This window comes from Cenococcum geophilum (assembly GCF_001692895.1).
Source record: "Cenococcum geophilum 1.58 unplaced genomic scaffold K441scaffold_5, whole genome shotgun sequence".
NCBI lineage: Eukaryota > Fungi > Ascomycota > Dothideomycetes > Gloniales > Gloniaceae > Cenococcum > Cenococcum geophilum.
In genome coordinates, this window is record NW_027137563.1 from 4869601 (window position 1) to 4883401 (window position 13801).

General features: G+C 47.9%; 5 protein-coding genes across 5 annotated transcripts; 3 read left to right on the forward strand and 2 right to left on the reverse strand.

Moving 5' to 3' along the window:
* Positions 1–1199: 1199 nt before the first annotated feature.
* On the forward strand, positions 1200–2648 carry K441DRAFT_684581 (glycoside hydrolase family 7 protein; the record flags this gene model as incomplete). The annotated part of the gene is made up of 5 exons (XM_067651796.1): positions 1200–1516; positions 1611–1689; positions 1732–1917; positions 1958–2303; positions 2368–2648. The coding sequence occupies 5 exons, from the start codon at positions 1200–1202 to the stop codon at positions 2646–2648; spliced, it is 1209 nt and encodes a 402-aa protein (XP_067508645.1).
* A 518-nt stretch (positions 2649–3166) lies between these two features.
* K441DRAFT_674071 (uncharacterized protein) lies at positions 3167–4960 on the forward strand (the record flags this gene model as incomplete). Its single annotated transcript, XM_067650710.1, has 2 exons — positions 3167–3267; positions 3301–4960. 2 exons carry the CDS (start codon positions 3167–3169, stop codon positions 4958–4960), a joined length of 1761 nt encoding a protein of 586 aa, XP_067508646.1.
* Positions 4961–6598: 1638 nt separating this feature from the next.
* On the reverse strand, positions 6599–7724 carry K441DRAFT_693290 (class I glutamine amidotransferase-like protein). The gene is made up of 2 exons (XM_067652641.1): positions 7213–7724; positions 6599–7125 (listed from the first exon to the last, which is right to left on the reverse strand). The coding sequence occupies exons 1-2, from the start codon at positions 7555–7557 to the stop codon at positions 6697–6699; spliced, it is 774 nt and encodes a 257-aa protein (XP_067508647.1). The 5' UTR covers positions 7558–7724; the 3' UTR covers positions 6599–6696.
* Positions 7725–8890: 1166 nt separating this feature from the next.
* K441DRAFT_653628 (heavy-metal-associated domain-containing protein) lies at positions 8891–9752 on the reverse strand. Its single transcript, XM_067647558.1, has 3 exons — positions 9557–9752; positions 9296–9469; positions 8891–9207 (listed from the first exon to the last, which is right to left on the reverse strand). The coding sequence occupies exons 2-3, from the start codon at positions 9384–9386 to the stop codon at positions 8999–9001; spliced, it is 300 nt and encodes a 99-aa protein (XP_067508648.1). The 5' UTR covers positions 9387–9469; positions 9557–9752; the 3' UTR covers positions 8891–8998.
* Positions 9753–10047: 295 nt separating this feature from the next.
* K441DRAFT_653630 (BRO1-domain-containing protein) lies at positions 10048–13459 on the forward strand. The gene is made up of 8 exons (XM_067647559.1): positions 10048–10139; positions 10197–10434; positions 10490–10544; positions 10595–11239; positions 11302–11551; positions 11608–12182; positions 12232–12634; positions 12685–13459. Exons 1-8 carry the CDS (start codon positions 10132–10134, stop codon positions 12977–12979), a joined length of 2469 nt encoding a protein of 822 aa, XP_067508649.1. The 5' UTR covers positions 10048–10131; the 3' UTR covers positions 12980–13459.
* The last annotated feature ends 342 nt before the right edge of the window (positions 13460–13801 follow it).

The following is a 13801-nucleotide window of genomic DNA, read 5'->3' on the forward strand; positions in this document are numbered from 1 at the left end:
CCACTATAATACTAGAAGAAAACAGACTCTGAGAGGAGTGGTTTTGTTTCTCTCTCCTTAAACCCTCAGAAGTGGCTTACGGTATTGTTCCAGTCGAGTGGTCAAATATTGGTGATGAAGCCATTGAAGGAAATGCAAACTTGTGCTAACGGAACTCGCATGGTTAACTTGAATCTACCCGGGCAGTTTCAAGACTGTAGTGATCCGGTAAGTTATCCCAATTTCTATGCTGAGATTCTGAAAGGACTCGTGACTTTTTGAATATAATATGCAACGTTAATCGCATAAATGAAGGTCCTATGAGGCTATTCAATCCAAGACTATCGCCAAGTTTGCCACTCCTGCTATTCAATCTCATTTCTACATGGTTCTAGAGATTTAATCAGCCTGTGAAATACTATTCATTGGCCCCGAATACGCTAGTTTTATGAATTCTTTTCTTAATTATTATTTTCTAGTTGCAGTTGCGTTTGCCTCAAAGCCTCAGGAATCCCCAACGATTACCCGGCCAAATCATAGAAATCGCATCAAAAACTTAACTACTGTAATTGGTGCAAGAGGAGCTGCTGGCTTATTTGGAACGGCGCTTTTAGTTCCAAGTACCAAATTGGAATCACTGCAATATACTTGAGTCAATACTTAAAGTAAAACGAGACGCTCCTGCCAACATGAGGGGCTGTACCGACTGCTTACGACCACACCGTCGGCTTTGCATCCGATCAAATTTCACCGATCATCAGGCCCTTCAGGCAGAGGTACAGCCCGCCCCATGTTAACGATAAGCATAATTATATTAAATATGCTGCAATGCTTGTATACTATGCACAGTGGCTTGTGCTTCGCGGTTTCAGGTGGCTAACGCCCAGCCACAGCTGAGGAATGTGGGTCTGATATAAAGAGATTCAGAGTTCTGCTCTTTTCATCCCATGATTATCTGGCTTTATCTAGTTTCTTGGCTTTTAATCAACTTGCCCCGGATTTAACAGTTTCAAACAAACGCAATGACGTTGCTGCATCTATATGGATCAATATGGTACCTACACATGAATATAGCTTCTCAAGGCGTCACTTGAAGTAGAAAGATACTCTTCATTATAAAAATGTCGGCATGTCTCCTTAAAGTCTAAGAGTGCCTGTTGTATTCCACTCCTTGCTTTTTCTTTGATTGGAAGTCCTTGGCCTTCGTTTCTCTAGCAGTCATGTCTCAGAACGTTAGACTCGCAGTTTTATCCCTTGCCGCGTATGCTGCTGCTCAGCAGGCGGGAACGTACACTCCGGGTCCACCCAAGTCTACCGTCGCAACGTTGTTCCACTCTGGCGGCTGTGTTTCTGCCAATACTTCAATTGTGCTCGACTCCAACTATCGCTGGTTGCATAGTGTAGGCAGTTACACAAATTGCGTTAACAGGGGTTCCAACACAACCCCCCGCCCCGACGTCGAGACCTGCGCACTGGAAGGTGTTGATTATCCAGCTACGGTATCCGTTGACCTGGTGCCAATCGCTACTATATTAGGGTTAGATCAGGATGCGTATAACTCATCTATTTCATGTATATATAGTCTCTTTTCTTCATAGATCAATCCACACACGAGTTCTACCGTTCAACAGTATCACTACCAACGGTGACGCATTGACACTCAAACTTTACATCCAAAATGGAAACGTCACCTCTATGTTATTGCCACGAGTCTATCTGCTTTAGGGTGACACTATATACGACCTGTTTAAGCTCTTGAACCAGGAGATCACCATTGATATGGGTGTCTCGAAGGTACCCTGTGGCATCAATCGTGCCCTTTATCTTTCTGAGATAAGCCCTATTGCAGGTGCCAATGCACTCAACGCTGCAGGCGCAAAGTATGGAACCGGATATTGTGATGCCCGGTGTCCGAAACAAAACTTCGTGAATGGAGGGGTAAGCAGAGCTCCTACATAAGAGAAATAATCCGGTAGAGGCAGCTAACTGTAATTTAAGTAAACTTGAACACATACGGTTCCTGCTGCAACGAAATGGACCTATGGGAGGCAAACGACGCCGTGGCAGCTCTCACTCCTCATGCAACATCACCGGCCCATACAAGTGCTCCGGGCCACTCTGCGGTAGTGGATCCGCGCATCGCAACGGTGTTTGTGATGAAGACGGCTGTGACTACAACCCCTACCGCATGGGAAGCCACCACGGGCCCAACATAACCGTCGACGCTTCCCGGGGGTTCACCGTGGTCACAATTCCTCACCAGCGACAACACCACCACGGGGATACCGAAAGAGATCCGCCACCTCTACATCCAGGATGGAAAGGTGATTCAGAACGCCGCGTTCAGCGTCGCCGACATCACGCCCACCAACGCCTTCGCACAATAAGGCGGCATGGTGCTCGTGTTCAACATCTGGGACGACTCCGGCAGCGGCATGCTGTGGCTTGATGGCACATATCCTACAACGCCGAGTGCCTCAGCGCCTGGTGTCGCGCGTGGGCCCTGCCCGACGACACCTGGCAACCCAGCGGACCCCATGGTCGAGTATCCGGATGCGGTGGTTACGTTCTCGAATATTAAGACGAATGATATTGGGTCGACTTTTGCGGCGACCAATCAGACGATGACGTTGAGATATAGAGATCTTAATAGAAGGGCAAGGTATTGATGTAAAGAAAGAAGAGGCTGTATTTTTAATAAAGATGATCCTGACCTAGCTGCGAGGGGAGCAGAGGGGACCTAAAAGACTGTATCTCTGATACAAACTATAATCAGAAACTTTAGTCGCACATCGCAGTGTATTTTTTGAATTGATCTGAAGAAGTCAAGAACAGAAGCGAGCGGCTAGCACAAATTTGCAATCTGCTTTCTTGAAGTCCCTCAAGGCTCTAACAAGACATTGGGATAACTCGATCTGTCACCTTGTTGTTCATAAGGCACGCACGACGCATGGCCTAACCCCAGCTAAGTCGCCCTTCAATGTGGCACAGCAGGCTCCACTTCCCTTAAACATATAAGGAGGGCAGTCCCCCGGCTTGGTTTTTCTCAAGTCTTTCGTATCTTTTTCCTCAGAGAATCACCCGCCACGTCAGCACAAGACATACCTGCACAATTCAAAATCGCCCCCAGGTCGCCCCAAAGTCGCCCTTTTTCTTAGTGTTAAAGCCTCACTCCTCCCGGCCAACCATGAACACCGGCTTCAGCAGTCAGCAGCTGTTTTCGGACGACTTCGACGCCCCGGACACTCCGATGATGGGATTGGTTGGAGGGGCTGAAGCTAGCCTCGGGTAAGTTAAAAAAAAAGCTGACACTAAAAAAAGGGCAAATTCGCGGAATAGCTTGGTCCCTCTTTCAGTCGATGAATGCTTTACTCCCTTGACACTCTTCTCATACCCTGACTGTCTTCTGTCTTCATCTGATAAGACTTCCTCTCGCCAACCATTTCTCCCTCAGACGAATGAAGGTCTTCTTGTCGAAGCATCTCATGTTCATGACCCTGCAATTGTTCTTGATGGACTATTTCCGGACTTGACTCTCCCAACAACATGGATGAATAACACCGAAACACTTCATGGTGGAATATTTCCGGAGCATTTTCTAGTGAACACCCAGCATGATCGCCACGATTCCCACATTGCCACCTTATCAGACACTACGACCATCGCCGCTCCACCGACCTTAGAAACAAGGCCGAGTAGCTTTAGCAGTGTCACCAGTCCATTTCCTAGTTTTGAAGGCGAAGGGACCCGGTTTGATGGAGTTGTTCACCATTATGTCGCCAAATCATTACTAAGTCAGAACGACCTAGTGATGTCTCCCACGATAGACTCTAAGGAAGGGGAGGTAATGGTGTCCGAAAAATCCATGACCCCCACACCTCCCCCCACTAGGACGGTTCCGTCCGAGCATAGTCAATTTCCTGCCAATAAGACCACAGTACCATCCGCTGATGAACTTATCGACACGACCAACAGTTTTCAGTCTCCAGGGGTGTCTAACGCAGACTCTACTAATGAGATTAGCAAGAATACAGATGCCAGCACCAAGATATGGAAATGTACGTGGCCTGGCTGTCGTTCGAGGACAAAGTTTGGTCGGCAATACGAGTACAACAGGCATATGAAGAAGCATACCAAGGCCAATACAATAGCTTGTCCAGTCATTTACTGCCATCGTCAAGACTCTAAACCATTTTATCGTTGGGACAAGTTATTCGATCACCTCAAGACTGGCCATGCCGAGAGCGAGCTTTGCCGCTGTCTAGTAAAAGGATGCGTGGCAACGAATTTACCAATAAACTTGCTGCGGCTGCATGCTACTCATCATGAGATCGACCTTTCCGAATATCCTGATCTGCTTTCTAGTCACGATTTTCTAAAGGTGTTCCGATCGTTCACGATGGCCCGGAAATGCGGCCTCAAGACGTGTAAGAAATGGTTCTCTGCTACTGAGACGAGCCGGATCCAGGAACACATTCTCACACATGAAGAAACCCATCGTCTGCGTCAGCAGAGTGTTATTCAACGGATGGGATATGACCCCATAACTGCGAGAGTTCGCTGCCCGATGTGCCGCCAAACTTTTGAAACCTCCGAAGAGTTTGTCCCCCATCTTGAATCGGCGCACCTTGCCACAGACTACGAGCACTGGCTTTCTTTCAAACAGCATGTTGGATCCGACGATCCCGCCGCCCCGAAGTTCATCTGGCAACGTTGGACCAGACAAGGTGGTGCTGCCGAGGAATCATACTGTCAACATTGTGGGGGCTTTTCTTCAAGCCAAGGGGGCAGATGGATTGACCACCATCTCCAGCTTCTGAAAGTTTCGGACACTGTCAAAATACATAGAGCTGATATCCTGCGCCTGGTTCCATCGTTCGCCAGCCATCCAGTTTTTGAGAGCGATCTTCCAACCGTCCACCGAGTTTCTTATTCTGACTATACGAGCCTTGCCCTACCATCCGGGGATGAGTTTCACTAAGATCGCCCCTACCCTTGTAGCATGGAGTAGCATGGAGTAGCATCTCTTTAGAAAGCTGCTCTCATGGAATATCTGAATAGCCTCACGATCCCATGACAATGTTTTCAGAGGTTTATTTAATTTCCACGACTCGAACCACCCCCCCGAGCAATGATTTTAGCTTACGTTAAACTGCGTCGTTCTTTTAAACTATACTTTGCTATCTCCGCTTTCTTACTTTTGCAGGTCTTTCTCCCAACTGCCATGATATTTCTCTCACTATATTCTTACATTTCCCTTGATATAATAATACGAAAATTTTCTTATATTTCCTCTATTATAGTACAGAAAACCAATATTTTGAGATGGCCTCCCTTGCTTCACCGCCGTATCATTCTCTTTTCCCCCTGCGCGTCCCTTATCCCAACTAGTTCAACCTCTCCAGCTTTTATCACTTTTCTTTCAAATGCCTGTTTTTTGACGCTCTCTTTCCTTTATGTTCCTTCAAGTAGTGCTGAGGTTGAGTAGAAATCTCCAATATAAAGAGATACGGCGGGAAACGCAGTGTTTGTGCTTTCAATGTGAATCTGTTACTCATTAAATACTTATATGATGGGCAACTATCGAGGGACACCTACCGAGCCAATCGCGCCAGAGATGCTACGAGCTTATTGACTCAATGGTCGTGGTATTAAGTGTGCCTATATGAAGACCGCCACGCGGTCATTACGATATCCTCTCTTCCATGTTTCAAAACTCCAAGGACTCCATTCAAATAATTGAGGCCAGAATTGGTCACTAACGCCGCTGGTTGGGCCAGGTTCTAGTTCATGAACTATTTTAAATTTTCCGGAGCCTTAGGTTAGCCTCAAGTAGGTATTACGACCAAGCAAGTCTTCGTAATGAACGCTTGAAGACTTTTCAAAGGCTTCCAATTTTAGCCTTGTTCGACAAGCGTGCTTCCGGCCGAGAATAGTTGCAGTGTCTATTGGGTAAGGTTCAATGAGTTTTTCCTTAACTTTCTATGAAGTCAAAACGGCGCTAAATATCTGGCGTTTTTTGGGCATGAAGGGGTTTACGTCGCTGACGTTGCTAATGCCACCCTCGTTTGGCAAAAAAAGCGAGCCATTCCTTCGACTCAGACGGCAACCCTTCGCCCACGTCCATCCATTAGGTTAGGGCGAGGACATAACGACAACGGAACTTCTTGCGCAGCTTCCCGGCTTCCGACTCCGGAAACTTGGAGACATGTCTCAAAGTGACACGATGCTCCATTGCGCAATCAGGACAACAGCGGCGTGATCAGTTCATGTAATTCTTGGACCACGTTGCATAATGCCCTCATACTGCAGGCTAGGTGAAAGGCCGTGTTGTTTCCTAAATCGTGACTTCTTCCGGATCGTTGAGTGTGGGGTGTAAGGGATGATTATCTAGCCATTGCCATGCGGCACTCAATCTAGAAATGACTTTGAAGATTCCCTAAAGTATGCTGTAGACTTGACGCTTAACTAATAATTCTGAATTGATCGTAATTTCAGAACAACCAAGCTTAATCCATTTCTGACCATTGTTAGCACAACCTTGGCTTTACTGTTGCCCAGGAGCAAATCTTAGGAATCTCTCCATTGTTGATTAAACAATTATATTAATGATATGGATCTCCCTAACGCTAGAGCTGGGTATATTAACAGAGTAGAGAATACAGTTATGATCCACCACCTTCACTTTCCCCCTATATACAGTAGACCCTGTTAACCTCATCTCACCTCTTCATAGCCTCTCCTCCGCTCCCTCACCCCCGCTGCCTGTAGCACCCACTCCACCGCCTCGGCTCTATCCCAGAAGTACTCTCTCATCCACGCGGCCATCATATCGGCACCGCTCGTCACCGCGCCACAGCTCCAAACATTCCCATCACTCACCCACCGCACATCTTCCCACGTCGTGTCTGGGAAATTCTGCCGTAGTGAGGGAAGGAGATGATGCGGCGCTGCAACGCATTTATTACTTAGGAGGCTGGCCTGCGCAAGCGGAAGAACGCCTGTACAGACACTCATGACGGCTATTAAGTGTGGGTTAGAGGTTTGCGTGGCGAGGAAGTCGGTGGCGGCGGAGGAGAGCTGGTAGGTTGAGGGAGGGCCGGGGATTAGGATGAGGTCGAATTGTAGTATTGTTTCGAGGGATTCCTGGATGGCGAGTAATTAGCTTTCAAGCTCAATTGATATTCTTTTTGTGCCTCCTTCGCTGGTAAGGGAAACTGGGAATTTTCTTACCGTGACGGGAACCTTTAATCCGGCTGTGAGTGAAAATAACCCTTCTCCGCTCTCGCTCACGTAGCGAATATCTAGCCCAATGCCATCGCTTGTTATGTCCTCTGGCGCGCCGAGTCTTTCTATGGCCTCCTCGCTTAACATGGTGAGAAGGTCAATTGGTGTGATGTCAAGTGTTTGAATAAGATCATTGCCTAGTAATAATACACCGATAAGTAGAGAGGATTTGGATGGAGGTCCGACGTTTAGATTTAATGATGTGTCGGATGTGGAGAGAGTTGTGCAGAGGTAGAAGAGGTCGGCCTGGGAAGGGAGATGTGGATAAGGTGTTCCTGGGGGAGGTGACATATGGAATTCGGTTTAATCAAGAGCGATGGGATTGAGATATAAGGAGAGTATTTCTGGGCAATGATGGTATATGATAGTAAAATAGAAATAGGGATTCTGGATTTGAAATGGTAAGAGTACACTAGGTTCTGTAGATCTAATACCAGGGGAGCATTCGGCGGTTTATAGGACTGGGGTCAGAATACAGTTAAAAACGGAAAGTTAGCGACTGTAAACAGACGACCCAGATGCGTGACCTCCATTTTTGTCCGTTTTAATGTACGCGTCACGAAGAATATGATTCACAAGCCCAATTGCCATCATGACCTCGGGAGATGGATTAATCTCCCCCAATACGAGATAAGTTGTGGTGTTGTCAGGGAAGCGGATACCACGAGGCTGTCAGGAGTGGCATGCTTCCGTCAGTCTGGCAGCGACTGAAAACGGGGTTACCGAGAAGGCGTATACACTACACGAAGCATCATCAAGCAACGTCGCCAGTACGCTTTAGATTGCTGGTTTATACGATAGTTGCGTGCAATCTGCCTTGTAGTGCTGCCTGAGGTACGCGCGTTACGGACGGTGTGGCTTTAGGCAGCAGAATTTGCTGGCTGTTGCTTGGCTCGGCCCGTTTGGAGAGCGAAAGAACGACCGCCTGAGAGCATGGATGACTCCATCTGATAAAGAAATTATCCAGATTCAGTATACGAGTACACGAGTAGGCATTGTGGAAGCTGATGCTTGTCGGGTCTTCCGTGCAGGGTCTGGAAGGTTTAACCATATCCTCCACCTGCTCTTCCAATTACTCTTCCAACTAATGTATGATATTGAATCAATCCGAGAGGTCACATTCAAAGTTGTTTGCTACATGTACTTTCCAATCTTGATTTCGTGGACTTCTCTGCCAACCGAAGGATTTTGGAGAAGGGATACGCTGGGATAAGTGACTCATGAGAATATGAGTCTGGATGGTTAATCGATAACACCTCCCAGAAGATCATAGTGTACATACAGGGTTTCCTTACCGTAGCGAATAGGCCTTTTTAGGCGCTCTAACCGCTACAATATATGTTAAGAAACTGAGCCGCAGAATGCGAGAGAATGCCTGCAAGTATCTCGAGTGAGGTATTTTATCGGAAACCTAAACAGCCTTTAATTACTGGGGTTTCTCGGGGATTGTATCACTATTCGTTTTCCGGAATGGAATGGTCAAATCAAGGCTCGTGGGTCATAAAAGGCAGTCTTGAAGACGGTGGCATCGACAAGACCGAGGTTCATTTCCGTAAACAATCCATCTACAACAGCCCTCAGACCGACCGTGCAAATGGATAAAACAACGGCTTGCAGTCAGAGACGAGAGAATACCATAACTGAATGACATGCCGAGGCGATCCTGGAAAACTCAACTACTATACCCGTTTGTCGACCCCGAAATACTGCTATGCTCTAAGGGGATGCTTGTTCATGCCACAGCTTCAACTGGCAGCGGCTCAACCGGCCGCGGCTCAGCCGGCAGCAACTCAACCGGCATCTCTTTTCCATCCGCCTCGCCTGACTTCACTTTCTTGCCAGTTTTCTTGATCTTTTCTAGAACTATTTGGTAGTCGACTGACTCTTCGGTGATAACCTCGGCAGTTTGTTCTTTAAGAGAGACATTGTAGGATTTGACGCCTGTGAGATAGATAAAGTTAGACTATTGTTTATTGAATGTGGTAGTCGTCGGAAGCGGTTTGGACTTGAACTCTCAAGGTAAACTTACCGTCCATCTTCTTCAAGACACGCTCTACAGCACCAGAGCAGCCATCGCAGTGCATGGCGACATTGAACTTGTAAGTGTGCTCAGCAGACATGGTGGCGGATTGAGGGTTTTGATTGAGTTGGGCTTGAAGTTCGTTGAATAGGACAGTTGAGGTTTAACTTGAGGATTAAGGAGCTTTGCAGGTAGTTCAGTGAGGGTGTCGGTTTGTTATATAGCGCAAGGAGGGGCGGAGGGGTAGAGGGATTTTTGCGAGTTTCATACCCTTAGATTACTATAGATTGCCGCCGCTTTGTTGCTGACAGATTATCGTTAACTTAAGAACGGAAGAGCTGAGACTAGATTCACCGCAGCACCGCCTCACGTGTGTTTGGTCTAGGGAACTTGGCACACGACCAGATAATTTCATCCGGCTGATTGGCCATAGAAAATAACTGGAAAGTGTCCTAGCCAAATGCGAGTAATGTTGGAATATCAATCATGGAGTTGCGCCATCAACCCTGCCCCAAGCCTGGGTCGCCTAATCGTTCCAGCCCGATTGCCTTGTAAAGGGCTTCAAGCCGTTTTAGCAGAGGATTCCAACAAAGCGTTGAGTAAGGAAAGGCTTCATTAAGAAGGTTGCGAAGCCACTTCTCATATTAGACTAACGTCCTTCAAAAGCTTGTACCAAATGTATAAGTTCCAGCAGCGATTAAACGGATCACGCTTTGGCCCGCCATTCCCCCCCCCAACGTCACTCGCGAGCGCCCCGCTACGACATTTTCAAGATTCAGCAGTTCAGCCTCGAGTAAACAACGCCCAGCTTTGCTGCAACATAGGTAACTTCGACAGCTGAGATCATGACTTCGTAAGTGCTCTATGATAATTTCGCAGATAATAAATAATACAAACTGAAGACGTGTAGGAATATACTGTTCCTCCCGTTTCGACGGACGCATTCTGTCTCTTTTTCCGAAGCCATCAAGCAATACATCTCCACCAAATATGACCAACACCCAGACATGTTCACCCAGGACCTGGAGGCAATCGACAAGCTTCGCTCGACTGCTGCCCATGCACAAGATCCTCATGCAAGCAATATCCCTAAATTGCAGACGTATGCAGCACAACTCGTTTGGATAGGAGGGAAATTCCCAGTAGACGTATGTACACCAAGGCTCGAGAAGGGGAAGATAATTTTTGACCATTTACTTCCAGATTGGTGTTGGTTTCCCTTGGTATCCTGCGCTAGGGTACAATACCAGTCGGCCTGGTCTGGAACCCTAATTATAATGTCTGCAGCTCAATCTAATATTATTCCAGTATCCCAGAACAATCTCCGCTTTGAGCTAGCAAATATACTCTACAATCTTGCCGCAATGTATTCACAGCTAGCTATGTCCTCAAACCGAGGTACTTCGGAAGGGCTGAGAGTTGCTGCCAACAACTTCTGTCTAGGCGCGGGAGTTCTCTCTTACCTCCGGACCAACGTAGTTCCCGAAATGCGGTCATCGCCACCTGAAGATATGGATACTATGACACTGGAGAGTCTTGGGAAGCTTCTTTTGGCACAGGCGCAGGAGTGCTTCTGGCAAAAAGCTGTCAAGGATGGCCTGAAAGATGTGTCCATCTCTAAGCTTGCTGCCAGAGTCTCCGACTTGTATGCGGAAGCGGGCGACTTTGGAGTCCAGTCCAACTCGATAAGTAGCGAATGGATCCACCATATGGCTGCAAAGCATCACCATTTTGCTGCGGCGGCGCAATACCGGGCTGCACGTGACTGCCTGGAGAAACGTAAGTATGGAGAAGAAGTGGCTAGGCTGCGGGACAGTCTACTCTGTGTTAATGAAGCACTGAAGGAGCAGCGGTATATCAATAAAGCTGTCTTAGCCGATCTAAATGGGTTGAAGAATCGAGTCCAGGAAGATCTAAAAAGAGCAGAGAAAGATAATGACATGATCTATCTACGTATGCATATTTCTTTAAAAGATTTTGTCCCGAGAATTTCTGACTAATGGCGATATCCTTAGTGCCTGTGCCCCCGAAGCCCGAATTAAAGACTCTCGATAGAGCTAATATGGTGTCTGCCAAGGTTCCCAAAGAAATTTCGGATTCCAATTCCATGCTAGGTGATAATGCACCATTTGGTCGGCCATTATTCTCCAAACTGGTTCCTTATTCAGTACATCTGGCGGCTAGTATCTACGTAGACCGGAAAGATCGTCTGGTAAACAATACGATCATCGATGAGTTGGAAGGTATGACGGCAAAGATCCACGAGTAAGTTGCTCGAAGACCCATATCAAACGAAGTCCGAATGCTTATTGAGTCTTCAGAGTTCTAAACAGCTTGAATCTACCCGGGTCGCTCCAAGCGCTCGAGAAGCCTCTCGGCCTTCCACCGGGGCTTATTGCACATGCTGAAGAAATCAGGCAACAAGATGGCCTCAATCGGCTACATCTCTCGATGGAAGACACCAAAAAGCTCAAGAAGAGTGATCAAGCAATTTATCAGGAAGGGTGTGACATTCTGAAGTCCGAGGCTGCAGAAGATGAGGCCGTTCGACGAAAGTATGGGACAGATCGATGGTCGCGCCCAACCGCAGAGGAAGCGGCACCCAAACTATACGCGCAGATCGGAGAGATTGACGGCTATTTCAAAGCTGCGGTGAACAGTGACAATATTGTTAAAAAGAAATTGAAGGAGAACGAATATCACATCCAGCTTTTGAGCGGTACGGATCGAGATCTCGAGAACTTCGTACCCAGTGGACGAAAACCGACAATGACACCGGCAGTTGAGAAAGAGGCTGCAAAGTTAAGAGGGTGTATAAACGAAGTCAGTCGCTTGGAGAGTAGGAGGAGACGCAAGATTGAAGCTCTCAGGATGAAGGCCAAGCAAGATGACATAAGTAGGCATTGCGCTTGTTTCAGAGCTATGGTATTCTAATTGCTTCACAGACCCGGACCTGCTCCGCGAAGCCGCTCGCTTAGAGCGGGAGTATCCCATGCAGAGTATTGAGGCTGTACAGTTTGAGGATTTGTTCGATAAGCGAGTGCGCATATATGACGCCGACAAAGAAATGGTAGGGGAAGAAAACAAGGAGCAACAGGAGGCCATCAAGCGCTTACAAGAAGCAAATGCTGCATTTGTGAGTGCACGCCGGGGAGATCAATCAACGAAGCAGCGAGAGCAAGCACTCCAGAGCCTGGAGAACTCTTTCTTCAGGTATAAAGAGATCATCTCCAATCTGGATGTGGGGAGGAAATTTTACAACGATCTCGCCAAAATCGTGAGCAGGTTCAGGGACGAGTGCCGTACTTTCGCTTATCAGCGCAAGGCGGAAGCTTCACAGCTTGAGAAGTGCGACCCATTCATCACCCTCTGTTGTTGTGTTACTGATTACCACTTAGCGATATTGCAACGGCAATGTCTTCATTAAATCTCCAACAGGCTAGCTCGCTGCAACAGCAACGGCATGCACCGGATCAGATCCCACCATATGCTGCCAAAGCTCATGCAGAAGAACCCTTGACGGCACCCACGCCCACAAGGGCAAGTGTTGGGCCGAATACCGGAATGTGGACACCAGAGGTAGGAATTAGATTTGGAGGGGCTCCGACTCCCCAGACCAACAACCCCAGGCCTGCTGCTGGCCCACCACAGGATGGACGGTGGGACCCGGCGCAAGGACTTAAATTTGGATAGTGGTGTGGTGTTTAGGGCCCGAATTACTGGAAAGCCGGCAGCGCGGAAATATGTCGCTATGGTACCTTACATACCCGTCGGCAGAGGCCGGATAAGATCAAGCGCACTCTATTATTATCACGCAGATGTGATTAACGTGTGGTGGTGCAATGTTGCTATCGGAAAACATCCGACGAGTTGGTATGGAGCCTAGGGAGGGGTTAGATGGTGGTGCGAGGATCGAGGCGAGCGGTAGAACGGTGGAACGGTGGCCCGGGTCCTGGGCAGTCTGCCTCGTGGGCGGACCCCTTGTCAGCCTTGACATGTGGGCAGTGCTGGGTCCAAGCCTGCTGGCGGTGGATGCAACTTGACAGCTTGGATGCACCCACTGGCCGCCTTTTCGCAATTGGCCTGCAACCATCCATTTGCTGGACCTGCATTAATTGTGATATCGCAGAAATGCCAAAATAGAATTATGGATATGCCTACAATGCGCTTGTTTTGAAGGGACGATTGAACGATTGAACAAGCGGACGAGTGAAGGTCAACATTTGTCCTCTCTCGTATGGCTTGATCGCCTGCAGCAGGCGTCTGACTGTCCCTTCGGCGCGTCGTTCTCCTCTATTCCACCCCACCTTACTCATCCATACCCATAGACAAAACCTGCATTTACCTTAACGGTGCTTCTTTAGCCGTATAGGAAGAAGGCTTAGACCCTATCCTCCTCTCCAACCACCCCGTTTTGGACATCGCCATCAGAGGGGACTCCCGAACTCGTTCGTCCGTCCCCAATACACGCTCTGTTAGCCGATTAGGCAAATCGCTCGTCTTCGTGCGGCATCC

Excerpts from the sequence above, each read along its gene's own strand:
- K441DRAFT_653630 (XM_067647559.1), top strand. Across the intron at positions 10,545-10,594 it reads GTACAATACCAGTCGGCCTG|TATCCCAGAACAATCTCCGC; the intron begins GTCTGGAACCCT and ends ATATTATTCCAG. Across the intron at positions 12,183-12,231 it reads GGCCAAGCAAGATGACATAA|ACCCGGACCTGCTCCGCGAA; the intron begins GTAGGCATTGCG and ends ATTGCTTCACAG.
- K441DRAFT_653628 (XM_067647558.1), bottom strand. The coding sequence starts at position 9,386 with ATGTCTGCTGAGCACACTTACAAGTTCAATGTCGCCATGCACTGCGAT. Across the intron at positions 9,208-9,295 it reads TGTCTTGAAGAAGATGGACG|GCGTCAAATCCTACAATGTC; the intron begins GTAAGTTTACCT and ends TCTATCTCACAG.
- K441DRAFT_693290 (XM_067652641.1), bottom strand. The coding sequence starts at position 7,557 with ATGTCACCTCCCCCAGGAACACCTTATCCACATCTCCCTTCCCAGGCC. Across the intron at positions 7,126-7,212 it reads GATTAAAGGTTCCCGTCACG|GAATCCCTCGAAACAATACT; the intron begins GTAAGAAAATTC and ends CTCGCCATCCAG.